This window comes from Sapajus apella, unplaced genomic scaffold (assembly GCF_009761245.1).
Source record: "Sapajus apella isolate SASKATOON/1434 unplaced genomic scaffold, GSC_monkey_1.0 scaffold62, whole genome shotgun sequence".
NCBI lineage: Eukaryota > Metazoa > Chordata > Mammalia > Primates > Cebidae > Sapajus > Sapajus apella.
The window spans coordinates 8,851,201-8,873,149 of record NW_022437002.1 but is presented as its reverse complement, the minus strand read 5'-3'; the positions used below and the strand labels follow the sequence as shown (position 1 = coordinate 8,873,149).

Here is a 21,949-nt window from a genome sequence, read left to right as displayed (position 1 = left end):
CCACTCTTTTCCCAGCATGCCCTGCAGCCAACCCTGTGCAGTGAAGTGCCCATCTCCCTGCTGAGAGTCCATGCTGACAACCTCTGCCCGGCCTTGTCCAGCCAGAAAATGACTGAACTCAACCAAAACTGCTCAATAAAAAGGTCAGGATACAGAACAAAAGCCTGGAATCAGAGTGCAGAGGCCCACGTGGGTACAACCACCCACAAAAAGCTAGGCTGGGTTTTCCATGTTTTCTAAAAATTACTAAAATAATTCAGTGACTCCCTAGTGGTACACCTGTGATTCAGCACAGGGACCTTCCCCAGCCAGGCAGGGGGTTTCCGAGCCTTCCCAGAGGTACTTCGTCCAGGAAATCACAGCCCTGCTCTAGTGAAACTGCCAAGTCGTTGGTCAGCAGGGCCAAGACAGAAACCCCCAACTGCTGAAACTCTAGCCCTAGGGTTCCAAATGAGCTAAGCCACAGCCCTCCTGCATGCCCACCTCCCCCCGGCCAGATTAGATGACTTGCTTTCTTAAAATCTTGGATGAGGCTGGGTGCGGGGCTCACGCCTGTAATTCCAGCACTTTGGAAGGCCAGGGAGGGTGGGTCACAAGGTCAAGAGTTTGAGATCAGCTTGACCAACATGGTAAAATTCCATCTCTATTAAAAAATTAGCCAGGCTTGATGGTGCACACTTGTAATCCCAGCTACTCAGGAGGCTGAGGCAGAAGAATCGCTTGAACCCGGGAGGCAGATGTTGCAGTGAGCTGGGATCACGCCACTGGACTCCAGCCTGGGCAACAGAGCAAGACTCTGTCTCAAAAAAAAAAAAAAACTTGGATGGAACATCTCATGGTCTTTCCCCAAATTGTCATCAGAGCCCATGAGGGCCTTTCCAGTCTAGCCCCAACCTGACCTTCCAGCCACATCCATGCCATTCGCTCCCTTAGGCCCTGGGTTCTAACCACGCCTGTCCTCCTCCGAGTACCATGCTTCCTCCCACCTCTGGGCCTCCACACATGCTGTTCCCTCTGCTTGCAATCCCCTTTCTCCAGCCCACACTCTCATGCCCTTTGTCTCGCCAACTCATCCTTCTCTCAAACGACCAGTCCTCAGGGAGGTCCTTCCCAACCCCCTAGACAAGGTCAGTTCTCCTTGCTTTTATCTTATAACATTGAACTTTTCTTTCACAAGTGTGACCTGTGTGTGGGAAAGAGAAGTTATGTGATTATTGTACATGTCTTCCACTTGTCTGCAGGCCCCATGCCTTTCTACTGCTCCACTCTAGAACCTGGCACGGGCCTGGCACACAGGAAGCACAACATCAGTCTTGGTGGTTTGATCGGGTATACAAGTAAAAGTGTCAGACTCAATGAATATTGTTTCTTATGGTCCCTGCAGGAGAAAAGGTCCTGCCTTTTAGAGGTCATGCCCAAGGAAGCTAAGTCATAGGACCAATAATTATAACAACCAGAAAATGAGAGAGAGCTACAGAAGAGTTGTGGTACAAGAAGGAAGGCTTCCTGGAGGAGGAGAGGTTTGAGTTGAGCTTTGAAGGATGATGGGAAACAGTGAGGAGTCAGATAAGGCAGAAAGTGGAGTGGAAAATGCAAGTTGTTTGAAGGAGGTTAGTTTATGTGCTTGAGAAGTCTCCGTTGAGCACCCACTGTGTGCCAGGTGCTGGGGATCCCAAAGTGGGTAAGGCAGAGGCTGCTGGTTGCTGCGACCATGTAGCTTATAATCTAGTGACTGAAGCAACGGGTGCTGTACTGGGAGTTGCAGGAGAGAGTGCAGGAAAGGGAGGGTGGAGCCTTGGCTTGGTCAAGGAGCATTAGTTTGTAAGAAACAGATGCCTACACCAGTCAGGTCAAGAAAAAAGGAACTGCCACCCAAATCAAAATATAGACCATGTGAGCCCTTCAGAAGCCCCCGCGCCTGTCCCAGTCATTCCTCCCCCAAAGTTACCACTGTTCTGACTGCTGGTGGCCCACATCGATTTTTGCTGTTTTTGAACTTTACATAAATGAAATCATTCAGTGTCTACTCTTTTGAGCCTTGTTCTTTGCTCTGTCTCGTATCTGTGAGATTGACTACGTGGTGGAATATAGCAGTAGTCCATTGTTCTTCATTAACGTACAGTATTCTGTTACATGAATATACCCCACTTTTAAAAAATCCATTTCACTTTTGCACTTACGAGTTGGTTTCTGCTTGGGGTTATTACCTGCCTTGCTGCTGTGAACATTCGTGTAGACATCTTGTGATGTACATGTATACTCATCTTTGTTGGGTGTGTACTTGGAAGTGGAAGTGTGGGGGTCACAGAATGTGCCTATGTCCAGCCAAACAGTTTTCCAAAGCTGCTGCAGTCTGCCCTCCCTGCAGCTATGTATGAAAGTTGCAGTTGCCCTACATCTTCACTGACACTTTGTAAAGTCAGTTTTATTTTTAAATTTTGGCCATTCTGGTAGTTTATGTAGTGAGTCTCTCCCTGTGGCTTTATTTTATATTTCCCTGATGATTAGAGATGTTAAGCACATTTTCTTATGCTAATAGATCATTTGAATATTTTCTCTTTGAGGGCCTTTTTGAGCCTGTGAGTCACCTTTTTAAACTGAGTTAGTTACTTGTCATTTTCTGTTTGATTTGTGGAAGTCCTTTTTTTTTTTTAGATGGAATTTCACTCTTGTTGCCCAGGCTAGAGTGCAGTAGTGCCATCTCAGCTCACTACAACCTCCACCTCCTTGGTTCAAGCGATTTTCCTGCCTCAGGTGCCCAAGTAGCTGGGATTATAGGCATCTGCCACCACACCCGGCTAATTTTTGTATTTTTAGTAGAGGTGGTGTTTCATCATGTTGGCCATGATCTCGAACTCCTGACCTCGAGATCCACCTGCCTCAGCCTCCTGAAGTGCTGGGATTATAGGCATGAGCCACCATGCCTGGCCTATATTCTTGATTTATATATTCTTGCGCCCTTTGTTGGAGAGATATCTCTATTGCATATATCCATTACATGTGGGCTTGCCTTTACCTTCTCTTGTTTCTTTTGAGGAGCAAAGTTCTTAATTTAAAGAACTCAAAATTATCAATATTTTCCATGATGGTTAATGCCTTTAGTGTTGCTTAAGGGGTCTTTTTCTGTCCTAAGGTTATGAAGATATTCTCTCATTACTTTTTCCTAGAAGTGCTGTTGTTTTATCTTTCATAGTTAGCTCTGTGATCTGTCTCACGTTGACTTTCTGTGTATGGTAGGAGGTAGGGGTGTGGGCTTATTTTTTCCATATAATGCTGATTCGAGTAAAACCTTGCATTTCTTAGGAGAACCATTTAGCAGTATCTACTAAAGCTTGTCCCTGCATGGATACTTCTAGCCACTTCAATGTTAGTAACCAAAAGTTAGAAGCAAATTAAAGGTCCATCAATAGGAGAATGGATAGATTGTGATATAATTATACAATGGCATTTTAATCAGCAATTAAAAAAAGAATAAACTTGCTCCACTCAACATCATGGATGAGCCTCACAGACGTAGTACTGAATGAAAGGAAAGAGATTTTCTCTGGGGGAGGGAGTGGTGTGCAGTGAGTTGATATTGACTGGGAAGGAGTGAGAGAGACCTTTCTTAGTGTTGGAAATGCTCTGTATCTTGACTGAGAGCGTAACATACATGGGCGCATGACATGTGAATGAAATTCTGTGTGAAAATTTGTAACAGTCATGTGCTTAACATTAATGCACTTTACTATATTTTATATCTCAATAAAAAAATTAAGTGCCATCTTTCCGCAACCCTCAGTGTCCCTCTGATTACACACCCAAGACAGAGGCCATCCCTCCGCTGTGACTGGAAACACCAATGTCAGACCTTGGCACATTCCTGCTGTTGGATCACCCTCCCCTTTGGGCAATCCCCATCCATCAGGGAGCCCCAGGTTCCCATGATCTTTATTTTTTCCTTTGATCTTTGGTTTTTTAAACAGCATTCTCCTGAGGCATATTTAGGACTCTTCCAAGGGGCTTGGGGAAAATTCTAATTAATACAGCGATAATTCATTTTCCCTAGGCAGAAGTCCTCATCACCGCTTTCTTCCCCTCCAGCTGGATCCAGCCACCTCGGGCCCTATGGGGGGAAGGGACACAGCGGCACAAAGCCTGGCACCGCCTGCCCTGCCAGAACTGCTTGAATTAGTCCTTCCCTCCACATGAGGCCCAGGGGGCCTTTCCCCATTGAAACGGACTTTCACTTATTGTCTTTATCTCCACATGTTTTGTGGAAAACTAAAAGATGAGTGACTGCCAGGCAGCGCCAGAGGCAGCAGCGCGCAGAGAGTGTCTGTGTTTTCTTCCAAGGCTGACCGGAGTGTGCCTGGAATCGACCCAGGGCTCCCCAGGCTCTTCCGCCTTCACTTATTCTCTGGGCTGCTCAATTCCTTTTAAGACACAAATTGATTGGGATAATTTTTGCTATAACTACCATTGCCATGGAAAGGGGGTGGGGGGATGGCATTCAGGCTGTGGACTCATGCAGTGACTGTGAACCACTGAGTTACTGTAAAATGACCAGAAAATGGATTCAAAATTGAAGCCACAAATAATGTAATTACTGCAGTGTGATCAGGGCTGCCAGAACAAGAGTTGGCTGCTGCCCTGGAAACATCTGGAGGAAAAGCTGCTGCCGCTGCTGCTGTAAACCCTGCCCTCGTCCCTGTGGGGCAGCAGTGTTCTTCCCAGCCGGGAATTCCTCAGAGGGTGGAAGGAACAGGGAGGAGACAGGAAAGGGGAAGTGGAAAGAGGCCAGGGAAACGCAATAGGTAAAGGGCAGGACTGATGCTTCCTGCTATGCAAAAGTGAGGTCCAATCACTGCATCTTTTGCAGAATGAAACACGATGTGGTCGTTCGTCATCATCACGCCACCACCATTGACTCTAGAATCAACACCCGCACACCAGCACCATACAGTCATTACTGTTTTCACCAGCAACAATGGTATCACCTCCACTCTTAGTATCAGCACCACCAGCACCCCCTACTGTCATCACCTCCATCACTGCCATGACAGCAGCATCTTCATCGTCACCAGCCTCATCAGCACCAACATCTCTGCCACCGTCCCACTGATACTGTCAGCACCGTCAACGTTATCACCTCCTCTCTCATCAGTGCTGACATCCCGTCATCCCCTGTGATTATCACCATTACAGTGAAGGCAGCAACGCCTTCATCATTGTCGGTCTCATCAGCACCAACATCAACATCAGCATCCTGCCATTACTCTCACGACATCCACATGATCAGTTTCACCCTCAGCAATGTCGTCACCATTCCTATCGACGGCCTCACAAGATGGTCTTTACTGTCACAATGATTTCAGTTGCCTTTGTCATAATCCTCACCATCTACGTCAAAATCAAAGTCACTTCTTTGAAGGACACTCTTACAATCCTCTGCATCATCAGACTTTGTGTTGGTCCACTCTCCCTTGCCTTGGTCAAACAAGATGTCCAGACAGACCTTGGACATGACCCAAGAGGCCAGGCTGTGTAAGGGTACCGGTGGCAGGGAAGCATGCACCTGCCTGCTTCAAGGCATTAATCAGTGAAGGAAATCTAAAAGACAGATTCTTAGAGGTGGTGGTGGGAGGGAATGAGCCATTCCAGTCATTCAACCAAGTCTTCAAACTGAAGGTGTTTGGGGAAAAAGAATAGACACAAAATATAGTGGGACAGAAACCAGAGACACGAGGGGACTAGAAGGTTCGAAACAGAGGTAGGAGAGAGCATGAGGGAACCCTACAGTGTTTACAGGGTGCCCATGCTCTCAGGCTTGGGCAGGCCCTGGACTGCTATTACTCACTGTCACACCTCTTCCCTGTTGGTACCCAGCCCCCATGGTTGCAGAGTGACTCACACATGGCCTCCTTCCTCAGGAAGTGTCTAATCTGAAGGAGACAAGGTGGTTGTGGAAGACACCTAGCACCCCCAGATGGCAGAAGAATAGCATGAATGGGCAGTGAGAATTCAGATCGGAGCGTGGCCTGCTTGGGGAGAGGGAGCTGGAAGAGGACTATCCCTAAATTCACCAACAAACCCAGAGTTCCTGTTTTTAAAGCGTGTATTACTGTGGTTTGTCTCGCACGCCCACTCACAGCGAGGGCTACCCAAGGCTTATTGGCTCAAGGGTGACAAGAGCAGGAACAAAATGGTGGCTCCTCGACGTGGCCCCCAGTCCCAGAGCTGCAGAAGCACCAGGAGGATGCCATGCTTCCTGTTGTATGTGCTTTCCCGCACCTGACCTTGGTACAAGGAATCCTGGGTCGCCTCTATGCTGGCACTGCTGCTGTTCTGTCCTGTGTTCCAGGGGGCTCCAGCAGACTCCCAAAAAAAAACTAACCAGCTCCCCACATTGCTGTATCTTTTACCTCGGTGGTAAGTGGCAGTCTCTAGTGTTCCTGGGAGAAGTAGAAATTTCAAGAAAAATGACTTCTTTACATAATACCTCCCATTTCCAGGAAGCAGAGGGAGTGATGGATGTTAGTCGAGAGGGAAAACACCCCAAGACCACACATTCTGGTGGATTCAAAACTACCCTCTATCTCTGGGCCAATCTGTACCATCCTTAAACCCAGGCAAGAAGGACCCTTTCCCAGGAACTGTGCTTTGATGCCTTGCCCTCTGCCTCCTCTGGTTGGCCTCTCCTCCCAGGACAAGGAGTCAGTGGGACCAGGGGACATACCCACCAGGACCCTGTGCCCTGCCCTTGCAGACTTTTCTCTAAGTGTCTAAACCCTGGATTTCCTGCCCACTTGGCCCTGAGCCCACTTTCAGGGCATGCATGGGCCTCTTCCCTGGGTCTGTCTTCTGGAGGGAAAGCCATGCTTCCAGGAGGTGCACTCTTGGGACCTAGGGGTGACCAAAGGGCAGCTGTTTGCAGGGGGTGTAGGCAGTGTTTGGGCATAGGGTTGGGGTGTCCACAGAGAGTGCAAGGTCCCTTATGCTTCGGGACGGAGCCAGTGGTAACAGAGAAAGGGGCAGGACGGGGTCTTGGTGCCATCTCCCCCCATGTCACTGCATAGAAGTCTCCATTGTCACCTGACTTTCCAGATGGTTATGAAGGTATGTTTGTCAAGGTAGGAGAAAAGGACATGTTTGATTTAACAGTTTGTTAGCTTCACTAACAACATGTAACTATTTAGCCATATGGTATGTGGGCTTCCACTTGTACTCTGGCCCTGGGCCCTGCCAATCTTAGGGCCTGTGCCCAGTGGGTCATTCCCAGAGGCCCTTGAGGCAGCCAGGATGTGTCTGAATCCACAGTGTATTTATTCCTGCTCTGGTGCTCTGTCCCACCTTCTCTTGTGTGTTTATATGTCATACGTGTGCATGGAGTGTCATTCCCCTGTCCACAGGTAGGTGAGCTTGCTCATGCTGTATTGGTGGATCTCTGATGGTTCCACGTGGTAGAATACCAAAACCTAGATGGCGTAAGTCTGGGTTCATGCACATTCTAAGTCCAGGGTTTTGCCTGGTCGGCGACTCATGTTTCTTTCTCTCTCTTGGCTCTGCTCACCCGACACTGTGTTCACAGACAGGCACCCCTCTTTCTCTATGAGCACAAGACAGCTACTGCAGCTCCAGCTCTTACTTCCTTGAAGGTTCAGTTGAAAAGGGACGTGCCGCTTTCTCAGTCCAGTGGGTCTCATGGCATCCCACTGGCTCTAACTGGCCCACAACTGTCCTCTAAACCCATGGCTGTGAACTAGGAAGGTGAGTGAGTGGTTTTCTGGGTGTAAGCCGCATTCTCTGCTCCAATGGGTTGAAAGTGGAAAAGGGGTGAAGCCCCAGGGAAAATTAAAGACAGTTGAGAGAAGGGAGAATAGCCCCTGGGCAGCTCTCCCGTCCACCCCAGAATGACACTGAGAGCTCCCCTTTTTATGGATCTTTAGGCAAAATCACCCACTTTGAGCCCCAGCTGCCCTGGGTCTGCTCCTCTGATGCTCTGCGAGCCCACTGATGTTCGACCATCCCAGACTGGTGGAAAGCATCTGCTGCCTCACCTGCCTACGTTTTTGGACCTCCCCAAGAACTTGGCCTGTTTGAAGGCAGGGATTCAGCATTTATTCAACATTCAGATGATGGTTCAGCACTGTTGATACAGCAGTAAACCACATAGAGCAAGGCCCTGCCTCTTTGGAACTTACATTCTACTAAGAGGAGAAAGTCAACCAATGGGCAAGACTTCCAATGATCATTTAATAAAGAAGGAAATAAACAGGGTCTGGGGGGACAGGGATTGCCATTATAAGTTGGGCAATGATGGCTTCCCAAGTAAGACACAGACTCAGAGGCCTCAAGGAAGAGAGGGAGGGAGTCTTGAGGCTCTGTGGGGGAAGAGCATTCCAGCCAGAGAGGACAGCACATGCAAAGAGGCAGGAGTGCACTTAGCATGTTCAAGGAGTATCATGGAAGCCAGCGGGCCTTGAATGCTGTGAGGGAGGGAAAGAAGGATGGGAGACGAGGTCAGAAACATGATGGTAGTGGGGACAGGGAAGGGAAGAACGGCAACACGCAGGATTTCTGGCCGCTGTTACGACTTTTGCTTTTGCACTGAGGAGCCCTTGGAGCAAAGGAGTGATGTAATCTACCTTACACTGTGAAAGTCTCACCCTGGCTGCTGAGTGTGGAACAGGCAGGAGAAAGGATGACTGAGGAAGCTTCTGCAATAATCTGAGCGAAAGATGATGGCAGCCCGGACTAGGATGGGAATTGGGGCTGGGAGTGGCAAGAAGTGGTCAGATTGTGATGTATGTGGCAAGTGAAGCCACAGGAGTTGTTGATGGATTGGAGTGTGGGATATGAGTGAGCAAGAAGAGTCAAGACAGAACGATTGTTTTTAGCATACGGGTCCAGCGACAATGGAGCTGCTGTTTACTGAGGTGGGGGAGGCTGGGAGAAGAGGGGATCCTGTGCTGGACATGTCAGATCTGATATGCGTGTCAGATACCCAGCTGGTGATGTTGAGTAACAGGTGGGATGCACAGGTCCGGGGTAGGGAACAGGTCGGGCTGGAGGTTGAAGTTGAAGCATCATCAGCCAGCAGAGGTTTGATTCCTGTTTGTTTCTCAAAGTCCCCCCAGAACAGGACCTGGCACAGAGCTGGAGATGCTAAATGCAGGATGATAACATTGAAGGTGATGATCCCTTCTTTGTCATGGGTGCTTCCTAAGGAACAGGGGCGTACCCTGGCACTGTGCTCCAGTCTCCCACCGCCAAGTCGCTCCCTGCAAGGCAGGGACTATGAGAACACCTGTTTTCAGATGAGGAAACTGAGATTCGGAGAGCTCATCCATTGTATACACGCCGAGGGTTCCAGTTGCTGTTTTTCCCGCGTTTGCAGGACCATTAGCATCGCTGTCCCCGTGCCCACCGCCCCCATGCTGACCTCTGTGCTGCCCTTCCCTCTGTTGCAGCCTGTGACCAGCTGGCGCTAGGTGTGGTGGCGATCTTCGGGCCGTCGCAGGGCTCCTGCACCAATGCCGTCCAGTCCATCTGCAATGCCCTGGAGGTGCCCCACATCCAGCTGCGTTGGAAACACCACCCCCTGGACAACAAGGACACCTTCTACGTGAACCTCTACCCCGACTACGCCTCGCTCAGCCATGCCATCCTCGACCTGGTCCAGTACCTCAAGTGGCGGTCAGCGACCGTGGTCTATGATGACAGTACAGGTGGGTGGCCAGGCCTGGCTAGGCTGGGGGCAACAGGGGAGGGGGCAGAGGCCCAGGATCAGGCTCTTGTCTGTTCATCCAGCACAGCTACCCCTGGGGAAGAGGCTGTGTTCCATACCCCAGTTCCGCTTGGTCATGCTGATGTTCACCCCTGCACCTGTTCACACCCCATGCACGCCAGCCACACTCACACCTCACTTAACCCCAGCCCACCTCACTCCTGCCTCACACTCACCTCCTCCTTTAGCCACACAAGTGTTCAGATCTGCGTTCCACACCCACCCTGGCAGCGCCACACACACCTGCAAGCCACGCCCACACCTGCCCATGCTCTTCCGCTCACACATTGCCATCTGCTGCAGACACGTCCACCCTCACACTTGCACACTCACACACGTAGCTTACGGCATGGCCTAGTGTTAAGTGTGTACACACTGGAGCCAAAGCCACCTGGTTGTAAATCTCAGCTCTGTCACCTGCTGGCTGTATAGCCTCTTTGTGCCTCAGTTTCCTTTAAAATATAAATCTGTAAAATGTGGGATTACAAGATGACAGTGACAAGCACTGGCATGCAGTGAGCACTGAAGGTTGGTACTTCTTATCCTCCTCACACCTGCACCTGCCACACACACTATTCTCTACCCACACTCATACACAGAGACACCTGCACATGCCCAGCTCTGCTCACACACACACCAGCCCCTGCCCTATCCACTTGACCACTGGCCCCAGCCAAGGCCAAGCCTATGGACATCAGCACCAGGCTCTTGTCTCATCCTGACAGTGCAACAGGAGGGGATAGGCTCTGCGGGGCCTGTGGCTGTGAGCTGTGGGCCCAAAGCCAGTCTCCCTGGTGTGGCTGCACCTGTCCCACCTGCTCTGCCAGCTGGAGCTAATGGTGCCCACATTTTTCTGGGTAGGACCCACCCAACCCACTCCTGCCTTGCCTTCCAAGTCCAGCCTGGGCCCTGACTTCCAGAAAACTCTTGCTACAAAGTGATACCCCCTGCCTCTCAAGTCCCAGGCCCTTAGTGAGGGCCCAGAGCACACACCTAGCAGATAACCATCAGCAAATCCAGCAAAAGCACTCTGGCCTTTCCTCTGGATCTCATTCATTGCTGGGAGCTGGAGATACTTGGATAAATAAAACCCACTTGCTCTGTCATCCAGGCTAGAGTACAGTGGTGCCTCACAGCTCACTGTCACCTCGATGTCCAGGGCTCAAGAGATCTCCCCACCTCAGTCTCCCAAATAACTGGAACTATAGGCATGCACCACCACACCTGGCTAATGTTGTATTTTTCGCAGAGACAAGACCTGGCTACATTGCCAAGGCTGGTCTCAAACTCCTGGGTTCAAGCAATTCTCCCATCTCGGCCTTCCAAAGTGCTGGGATTACAGGTGTGAGCCATCACACCACACCAAAACTCAGTTCTTGGTCTTGGCAAGCACCACATCATAGGGAAACATGAACAGAGGATCAAATAGCTGTCTCCATGAAAGGAGCTCTCTCTTTGTAGCTCTATGTACAGAGAAATAATGGGCTGCCATAAGTCACAAGAAGGGCAAGCAGGGGAGATTGGGGGGATAGAAGAGCCACTGAGGGCACTGACCACTGTGCAGTCCCTGTCTTCATCCTTAAGTCATCCTTGTGAAGGTGTGTGGGACAGGGACAGACCTGGAGAGTCCCCTAGAGATGGAATTTATACATACTTCTGGATTCATCTGCTAAAGAAGGCTACTGTTTACCTGCTGCGAACCAAGTGGTGCAAGTGTGATCTCATTTCATTTCATGTTAATCTCATAATAACTCCCTGGGGCAATGAATTAGAAATGAGGAAATTGAGGCCCAAAGAGGTGACATGCCCTGTGCACTGTCACCCAGCTAGTGAGTGCCAGAGCCAGCATGCACCTACAGGCCTGTTTGAGCCTAAAGTCTATGCTGCTAGCCAGCATGGAGCTGTTTCTTCTCTTCCTCTTTCTTTCCAAAGACTTGAGTCCCAGTATATTTCTTAGCCTGGCCTCATAAGAGAGAGTGACCTTGGCAAGTCACTTAACCCATCTGGCCTTGCTCTGCCCACGTGTAAGAGCGGCTGCATCCAACCTCAAAAGAGCCCTCCAGCTCTCTGCTGCCTGTGATTCAATGTCAGCTTTTGATTACCTCCTAATGGGGACTGGAAATAGTAGGGAGAGACTCCCTCAGAAAAGACAATTGGAAAACTGTTTATTTAACTCAGGCTTCTACAAGCATCTATTGAATTCCTGCTATTTCCAAAGCACCAGACAGACGATCCTTGAGAGCAGGGATCCCTAGACCGGCTTATTGGCCCCAGCATGAAGACCCTGCCATTCAGTGGCACCCCTGCCCCGCGCCCAGCCACTCCAGTGTTTCTGCAGCGTTGTGGAGTTGTTTCTTAATGTACCACTGCAAATGGTTATCTATCTATGATCTGTTTCTGCTTCCAGACCAGGAGTTAAATCAGTGCCTCCAGGCTGTAACACAGGGTTTGGTACAATGTAGATGTTTTTCAGTGTTGGTTGCACTGAATCGGATTGAATTGAATTGGAAATCAAGTTGAATTAAACCCTAATTAAATATTGGAGGAACGAGTATAAGGGTGAAGAAATGAAGGTGTTGTTATCCTGTCTTCTTTTGAGAAGTTAATCTTAGTATAGAAGAGTGGGCACCTGCCCAGAGGTTACATGTAATTCTAGGCCATCAGAGCTAAGAATGAAATGACATATACATTCAGTCAGAGCCAGAGGACTTAGGGAGACGAAGCTCTGTGACCTTGGCTGGTCTGAGCTGACTTACCAGAGGAGGAGAGATTTGAGCAGGGCCTTGAGGATAGGTGAATGAGGATAGGAATCATGAGGGAATTACAGGTGGAGGGAGCAGCACGAGCAGAAGTTAGATTGGACTGCACCTGGCAGCCTTACCAAGAGGACAACCTGGCTAGGGGAGAGGATTCAAGTATGGAAGCAGGGAGGAAAACGTCAGATTAACAGAGTGTAGCTGGCTGTGCAGAGTCTCGGATGTCCAGCCTCAGAGTTCAGGTTTTATCTTTTAAGCAGCCGAGGATCATTGAGTATTATTGAGCAAAGGAGTAGAATAATCAAAGCAGAGGTTTAGAAGGTGGTTCTGAGAGCAATGCGCAGGGAAGGTTGGAAAGAGAGCCTAGAGCAAGGACACTGGAGCCCAGGGGGCTGCGCTGGTCCAGGCAGGAGCAAAGGAGGCCAGAATTCAAGGGGTGCTTGGAACAGAACATGGGGCCAGAATGGAAGAGAAGAAATGGGTATGAACAGGGTAACGTTGAAGACACGTAACTGGAATGTCATGGGTACAGAGTGGTCAGAGCAGGCACTGATGTAAACCACTGCCCACTGTCCAGTCTAGATGGAGGGTGGAGGCAGTGGCTTTGCAGAGGAAAAGATGCTTTGGCGTGGTGATGGATACCGTGCTAGCAAAACTGGTCAGAGCTGATGCTTGGGTCCGCGGCTCTTACCCCAAGTGCCTTTAGCTCTGACTATAAGTACCTGCCACTTCATTCTCAGCTCTGATGACCTGGAATTACCTGTGACCTCTGGGCAGGCACTCACTCCTCTGTAATGCAATTAACTTCTCAAAAGGAGATAGGATAACAACATCTTCATTTTTCCATCCCTATCCTTTTTCCTTCAATATTTAATTAGAGTTTAATTCAACTTTATTTTTAATTTGATTCAATTAAATTCAACTCAATTCAGTTCAACAAATATTTAAAACATAGGGGAGTCAATGGGGGAGTGGGTTTGATCAAGAAGACAATGTGTACTAGGGGTTCAGGGTTGGCGTCAGTCAAATAATATAACTTTGATGATGTACAGTGGGTAGAAAGAAGTGTGCTCCCAGAATCAGGATACGTGAAAGGGCAGGACAATGTGTGGGTCGTCAGACCTGTGGAGTGGGAAGCGCTCCACAGCAGGCTTCAGCAGTGTTTGCTCTGGAGATTGTGTCCGTTAGGATGTGTTGGCTGCAAGTAACAGACAGCCCAACTCACATTGACTCAAGTAATAGACAGTTATCTCACTGACAAGAGTTCTAGAGATGGGTCTTTCCTGGGCTGATTTAGCAGCTTGACAAAGACAGAGTCCTGGGTCAGTATTGCCACAGCTCTGACAGTAGAGCTGTGGCAATACTGACTTCCACTTAGAGTCACAATAGGGCTGCTGAAGCTCCAAGCGTGCAGTAGGTAGCATACAGGAGGTAGGGGCCAAAGGGATTTTTCTTCTTCATTATCTGTTTTAGAGACAAGGTTTCACCCTGTCACCCAGGCTAGAGTGCAGTGGCATAATCATGGCTCCTGGCAACCTTGAACTCCGGGGCTCAAGCAGTCCTCCCACCTCAGCCTCCCAAGTAGCTGGAGCCACAGGCACATCCCACCACGCCCTGCTAATTTTTAATTTTTTTAATAGAGACAGAGTCTTGCTATATTGCCAAGGCTGGTCTCAAACTCCTGCCTTAGACTCTCAAAGCACTGAGATTACAGGTATGAGCCACCACAACCAGCCCAATGAGATTTTTATTAATGCGATTCATGTTTCTTATCAGAGAGGAAGACGTGTCCCAGAACCTTCTAGAAGACAGTCCTGTATAGCTCACTGGGTCCATGCCTACTATTCTAGACATGGTCAGATGGGAATGGGATTGCCACTGATTGGCTCCTACCAATCATGAGTCATCTCATGGGACAGGTGCATTGCCACCCAAACACAGTCACAGTTCTTTTAGCATGCTGGAAGGGAGTGCATTTGTTATCTCTTACTATAATCATGCTGTGTAAGAAACCACCTCAAAAACTCAGTGGCTTAAAATAATAAGAATTTGTTTAACTCACAAGTCCTCAGTGCCAGTGATTTCTTGAACTTGGCTACATGTCATTTTTCTGGTCTCACCTGGATCACTCACCTACCTGGGAGTCAGCTGGCTGTTGGCTGATCTAGGCTGGCCTTGACTGAGATAGCAGGTGTGCTCGGCTCTCCACATGTCTCTCATCCTCCAGCAGGCTAGCCCAGGCACACTGTCATGACAGTTGCAGAGCGGCAAGAGAGCAAACCCAACGTACAATTCCATTTCAACTGTCTGCCTGCATGGTGCCTGTCAAAATCCCACTGACCAAAACAAATCACATGGATAAGCCCAGTTGGAGGGCCCTGCAAAGTTACATGGCAAACGGTGTAGATATAGGGAGAGGTGAACAACTGGGGCCATGGCTGCAGTCTCCCCCAAGGGGAATGGCTATTGAGGAGGCAACCAGTGTTTGCCCCAAGAGTTTTGTGCCTAATCTATTCTATGCACAACGACAAACTCATCTTGAGGGTGAAAGGACGGAATTTAAAAAAAAAAAAAAAACCTGGGATGAAGAAAAGGGGAGCAGCCTAAGAGTCAAAATATTATTGTGTCTCTAATTATGATTCCATAATCACTTAACCTCTCTGGGGTCACTCATCCTCTGTGGTCCTCAGGTTTTTTTTATCTGTAACATTGGAATGAAGATCCTTGTTCTGTATGCCTTCTAGGATTGGGAGATGGTTAAATAGGGTAATGAATGCAGAAGCGCTTTGTGAGTGAAAAGCGTGATTCCAACAACCGTGAGTCACTGCAGATATTTTAAGAGAAATTGATTAGGGGAGCAGCCAGGAAGGAAAGCTCATCTCAGGCAAACAAAGAGAGCCTAGTCCTCTGTTGGGGTGGGCTGAGAGGAGCCTCTGGTCTCCTTTGGGAATACACTGATGGGAAGGAAGTCTGACATTTGCTGCTGGAGAATGTGGGTCACCATGCATTACACGGGACGATGTGCTTGGCTGGCAAGAAGGCCCTGGTGGCCTCTGCTCCAGCATCCAGCCTGTCCCAGTCCTCATAGCCTGGGTCCCCAAAGCCCACGTGCCTGCTGATGCGGCACATAACTCTCAAAACCAAACAGGAAGGAGCAAACTGTGCACCCTGGACCTCATGCGGTAACAGGTGTGAAAGGGAAGCATCATTCAGCCTAATCAAGAATTTCTGGGATACATTGGGAGCGGGTAGCCTGGGTGTGTGTCTGGGGACAGCTTGTGGCCTCTCCCTTCTATGTGATGGTCAACTGATAGCTTCTTCCTCCTCCTGATCAAGTCTGGTATTAGGAAGCACTGCACACCTGTTTGATCCAGACCACTCTGGGACTCCAGAGCCTTCTCCCAACTCCAGCACATGGGTTTGAGACTTCAGTGGGCTGGGGCTTCCTGATGCCCAGTCATGGTAAAGCTTGTGCGGAAGCTATTTAGGAAGCTTAGGTCACAGGGGTGTATTTCTGTCCCCGAAGCAAAGTGAGATGATAGACACCAATCAGATTGCTTTCCTGATGTCCAGCCCTCAGGAATGGGAATCATTGCTGAACAGACTCAGAGGTGTGTGCCAGAGATTGTTTTGGGAACTGGGACTCTCTGCTGGAAGGCTTTTGGAGAGGGCTGAGTGGGGGGTGGGGGAAACTCTTTCCAGATAGAGTAACAGTTGATTGCAAACTTTAATCCAGTGCAAACTGGCTTAAGCAAAAAAAGTGGGGGGAGGAAATTTGGTTTCCTTTACTGAAAAGCTTGGGACTAATTTTAGCTTCAGGCACCATTTGATCCAGAGGCTGAAGTGAGGATCCTTAGGACTTCTTTGCCCTTGTTCTCTCTGACATCTGTCCTGTTGGGATCCTTCTCCAGGTCTACGTGGGGACCCCAGACTTACAACCTCCCTATTTGAAGTTGAGTGAAAAAGGGAGCGTTTCTCACCCCCTTTTTGTGCCAGTTGTTCTAACACAGTTTCTGGGAATCACTCTGATAGGATCGATGGTATTGTATCTACCTCTGAATCAATACCTATTCCCAAGCTGGGGCCACATGCTTTGCCCCTGGAGCTGGCAATGGACCTCTCCTGAGTCACACAAACTAGGAGTAGAGGAGGAGTTTTTCCCCAAAGGAAAATGGAAGTGCCATTAGTGGTGGGGGGCAGGGATGGAAAATGCTGTATGAACTATGCAGCCAGGACCAGACACTGAGCCTGAGGATGACTAGAGCCCAGGCAGGCAGGAGCGGACGGCCTGCTTGAGACCTGGCCCTGTGCTGGCTCAGCTTGTTCTTTGGAGGGGCGGAGGGGGCGGGAAGTATAGAGAGAGTAACAAGCAGGATTGCTCCCAGGCTATGCAGAAAGAAGTCAGCAAAAATGGACCTTGAAATAGGGACAGAAACGAGCTTAATTAGACTTAAGCAAGCCATTTGTCTCCAGGAAGTGACATTCGGTTTTCCCTGGAAGTCCCCAGATTAAGTGGTTTTACAAAAATGCCAGCCAAGATAGAGGATAAATTTTTCAGTGTGGGGAGGGAAAAAAAAAAAAAAAAACAGTAAGTCAATCCAATTATGGAAACTTTTGTTGAGTACCACCTAAGTGCCGGGCCCTGTGCCGGGGGGGTGGGGACCCAGCCCTAGATATCAAGGTGCTGGTGGCAGCATGAGGGGAATGAGGTGGGGTCAGAGGAGGCCAGTGCTAAGGGAGAATTGGAGGGGAGGGTGATCTTTTCCGGATAGAGCAAAAGAGGAAGGCTTCATGGAGGAGGTGGTTGCGCTAAACCTGAAAAAGTAGGTAAGGTTTAGCAAGGCAGCCTGCCCTTGGTGAGGACGAGGGGGGAGACACGAATACCTCCTGGCCTTACCCAGTCCAGTCGTTGGTACGGGTTAGTACCACTGAGGCTGGAGTTGCCTTTTGTGCCCACATCCACGAAGCAGCTCACTGGAGATGTTGAGGGAAATCATGTCCCATGTCTCACAATGTTGGGGGTAGGTGCAGAAGAAGGGTGCCCTCTGATTTAGGCCCCAAAGTCTTTACATCCATTCTGGGTTGGAGAGGAGCAGATGGGTGTGGTCAGTGGGTATTTGCTATCTGTGCCTACTTTTGAATCTATATACGTGTGTACAGGCATCTGTGTGTGTACAGGCCTGAATCTACATATACACATGTGTTGATAAGCCCAACTGTATTCCTGCCCATATTGACATGCCCGTGCGTGTTGCCATGTGTTTGGATGTGCACACACACCTGCTCCCCAGTGTTGTCCATGCATGTCCACATGTCTCTGTGGGCCACATATCTGGGTCTGTGTGTGTCTGCAGACCCGTGGCCATGGGCATGTGTGTGCACACGAGTCCGAGTGGATGCCTGGAGCTGTGGATGCATGCGGTACACGTGTGTCTTTTGTGCCCCATGGCCCCTTAGGGCTCATCCGGCTGCAGGAGCTCATCATGGCCCCATCGAGATACAACATCCGCCTGAAGATCCGTCAGCTCCCCATCGATTCTGACGACTCGCGCCCCCTGCTCAAGGAGATGAAGCGAGGCCGGGAATTCCGCATTATCTTCGACTGCAGCCACACTATGGCAGCCCAGATCCTGAAGCAGGTGCGTGAGTGCTGGCCAGCAGGAGGGATGATGGGGTCTGCTGGCCACTTCTCCTCCCTCCCCTTCCCAAATGTAGGCCTGATGCTGCCACATCTAAGGTTGACTCCTAGCTCTGCCACTTTCCTGCTCTGTGACCTCGGGTGATCACTCTGCCTCTCTGAGCCTCACTTTCACCAGCAGCAAAATGGACACTGCAGTCTTTGCTCTGTGAGTTGGCGTAAGGATGGATTATCCACCCAGCCAGGCTTGACACAAGGAGAGTGCTGAGCAAACACGAGTTTCCATCCCACTTCTGTGCGGGTTGGAGGCAGAGGCTGCAGGGAGGTGCCCGTAGCCACACAGAAGCAGAGCATTCCAGGAAGCAGAGGGGCCTCAGATTCTCAGGAACAGCCCCCAGAATGCCTCACTGCCTCCTTCAGTGACTAATTCCCTGTAGCCCACGGCACTTGGTGTTACTCTCCTGTTACTGGGAGGTTTATCGAGGTTCTCGTACCATCTGCTCAGCTCTGCAGTGACAGAGCAGGAGGAGAATGACTCTCAGTCCTGGGTGGGCCTTCATTCCCAGACACAGCTCAGCATGGCATGCTGGGGACGACAGCCAAGCTCCACCAGTCACCTAAGAAAATAAACAGTGAAATCGCCTACCACCCCCTCCAAGGGTGCCACAGCTGAAACCAAAAACACTGATGTGAGCTGGCGCTTTGTGTGAAAGGCAATTACGTCATCCCAGAAAGCATTTCTGGTGACTGGAGGAGGCATTCTGTGGGGCTTTGACACATGACCCCTTGAGGTCCAGGTGATTTAGGGGGCACAGGAGACATGCTGAGCTGGGATGTTCTCAAGGCCTTGAGGTGCTCAAGCCCCATCCTCCAATTGGACCCCATCAGGGGTACCAGGCCTGAATGGCAGCCTCTATCCCTGGCTCCCCACAAAGGAAGCTCCTTTACACCACACTTAGAAGGCTCATTTGAGGGTCTGATTTCTGCTTCTGTTCTTTCTCGCTGTGTGCCCTGGAGAAAGTGGCCCAGGAGTCATTCCTGTCCTTGTAGATGGGCTTCATAATCCCCACCTCATACCATAATGGAGGCATCAGTGCAAAGAGGAAAGCATCAGGAGTTTCTTCTGATGCCCAGTGTACAGTTGACATCCAAGGCTGGCCATCTTTAAAGCTGCTGTCGAGGAAACAAACACTCCCCAGAATGCCCATAACCCTCAGCCTCCCAGTCAGCTGTGCCCAGTGCCTCTCCTCTCTCCCCAGCATGTGTAACAGAAGAATGGTGACAATCACAACTTTGGTTTACTGAGCAGTTACTCTCTGCCAGGTCCATGTAGCTCCTCATTTACCACCACACTGGGAAATAGGGACAATTCTCATGCTCAATTTATAGGTAAGGAAACTGAGGCTTGAGGGGAAAATAATGGATCTCAAGGTCATCCAGGCAGGAAGTCAGAATGGACTCCCAGGTCTGTCTGATTTTAAAACTTCTAGACTTAGAAATGGAAGATTTTGTGCTCAGCTAAAGCCAGATTTAAAGGAAGATACGCCAACCTGCTTCTTGCAGGACTTCTCTGAGCCTGTAAGGTGCTGAGGTGGGCTGTGACTCTTCCAACGTGGGAGGGAATGGGCAGCATTTGCAAAGTGTCCTTGGCCCGGTGACATTTTCCCCCAGAGCACTCTGTGGGCCCGGCGTTCTGAGGAACTCTGTAGAAAATGCATTATAGTCATTAGTATTATAGATTATAGGCTTCTAATAAAATACATAAACTATATATAATGTAGACTTCATGATGGCACACAGTAAGAAATCCACAGTGGCCATGCGGCCTGCTTTGTGGTCAGCCAGGGAGCAGAGATGTCTCGGCCCTTCTTGGGGAGGCTGAAGGCAGACCTCCCAGCTCAGGCCTGGCTGGGCCAGGGGGTTAGTGGGGCTGAGGGGAAATGTACTGGATCCAAGGCAGGGAGCTCAGCTGAGTGGAGTCCAGGGCACGTGAGAAGGCAGCCTCAGACTGACGCCATCAGCATTTCTCTAAGTGTGGCAGACCAGGGAAGCCAGACCCCACCAGCCCTGCAGAATTTGGAACCTTTGAAGAATGTGACCCAAAAATCTGCATTGTAATCTGTCCCAGGTGACTTCACAGCACACCCCAGTGTGAAATCCAGTGCTGTCTGCCAGGCAGTCATTGTCACTATTCAGAGATGGTCTCAGAGGACACCCTACTCCAAGCAGCCAGCTTTCCCCAACCCACTGCCGTGCCCATTCTCAGCCCGGGGTGGGGATGGGGAAAGGGCTGCACAGGGGTTCCCTGCTGATCGCTAACTCTCTGCTTTTCTGCAGGCCATGGCCATGGGCATGATGACCGAGTACTACCACTTCATCTTCACCACTCTGGTAATGTACCTCTGGGTCCTGGCACGGGAAAAAGATGGGACTCTATTGGATCAAGGTCACTGTGCCTTGGCCTGTGCCAACCCACTGGGGTCAATTGCTGCAGCTAGAGGAGACCCAAGCTGGACTTGCTTCCTCAGGCTGTAGGGGTGGCCCCAGGCAAGGACACACATATGTCTTAGTGACCTGCCCACTTTTGAGAAGCAGCCTCATGTTATAATTGAGGACGTGGCTTCTGGAGCCAGTGTGAACACCAGCTCCTCTGCTCACTGGCGGTGGGAACTTGGCTAAGTCACTTAACCTCCCTGCCTCAGTTTCTTCCTCTGCAAAATGGGCTTCTGCCTCCTAGGATTGCTGTGAGTACCAAATGAGTTAATAAAGTAACATGCAATGCCTGGTACATGCAGAGCACCAGAAGTATTCTCTCTTATGATTATGATGAACCTTGGTTCCTAGCCCACACGTCCCCACGCATGTCTCAGGCCTCACAGGAATTTTCACTTTGGATTCTGGCAACATTCATACTGAAGTCTGCCCACTCACTGTCAGCTAGCCCAGCCCACCTACAGGCTCCAGATGGGTCCTGTCCAAACTCTGTGAACATTTAGGGCCATTTAAACCCATTAGGATAATTAGCCATGGCCTGAGATCAGCAGAATAAAGAGATTCCTGTGCCAAAAGGGCACCCACCCTGAGCCGCCCTGCCTTGCAGATAGACACCCTCGGACCTTGCTGGGGCCCTGGGTGGACTATTCCACTCATCCGAGGTTTGGGGCGAGTGACAGCCTCACTGACTATCCTGTCGCTTTTCAAAAAGCCTCCTGCGGTATGTGTCAGCCAAGCCACTGCAGTTCTGCAGGCCTCTAACCACATTCATTCATTTAGCCAGCACCCAGCTAGCATTCCCTACCCAGAACCTAGCAGCCCCTAGGTTCTGAGGGTCTGGTGGAAGGTGGGAAGTTTGAGTGAGTCTTACAGAAAAGCAGATGCTTGAACTAGGCCTCAAAGGATCCATAGCAGTTCACCAAGGGAGAAAGACAAAGGACATTCTATGCAGAAGGAACAGCATAAGCAAAGGCCAAGAGACAGATTAGCTCTTTGTGGTATGCAGGAGCTGGCTTCATCTAGTGGGTGAGAGCCAACTGCATTATCTCCTCCTAAGTCTATGTCATGTTAGTAGCTGGTTATTAAGCACTTACCTTCCCTACAGCCCCTCCCACTACACCCTGTGCCCACAGGAGCCACCTGCACTTCTTCTGATCCAGGGCTCAGACCTGGGGACCTACCAGGAGCCATGCTGGGAGAACAGGATCCTGGAAGCTGGAGACCGAGATCAGGCAGGGTGAAGCCAGCTCCCTTGAATCCTTTCTGGATTTCCACCCAGCCAAGCTGGCTTCT

At 49.9% G+C, this 21,949-nt stretch overlaps 1 protein-coding gene across 2 annotated transcripts in view; it reads left to right on the top strand.

Moving 5' to 3' along the window:
- The window catches only part of GRIK3 (glutamate ionotropic receptor kainate type subunit 3), a 230,286-nt gene that overhangs the window by 139,714 nt on the left and 68,623 nt on the right, over positions 1-21,949 (top strand). For both annotated transcript variants that reach the window (XM_032246980.1, XM_032246979.1), the window contains exons 3-5: positions 9,453-9,710; positions 17,983-18,164; positions 20,501-20,554. In XM_032246980.1, the coding sequence (XP_032102871.1) occupies positions 9,453-9,710; positions 17,983-18,164; positions 20,501-20,554 (494 nt within the window). The remainder of the gene's footprint in view (positions 1-9,452; positions 9,711-17,982; positions 18,165-20,500; positions 20,555-21,949) is intronic.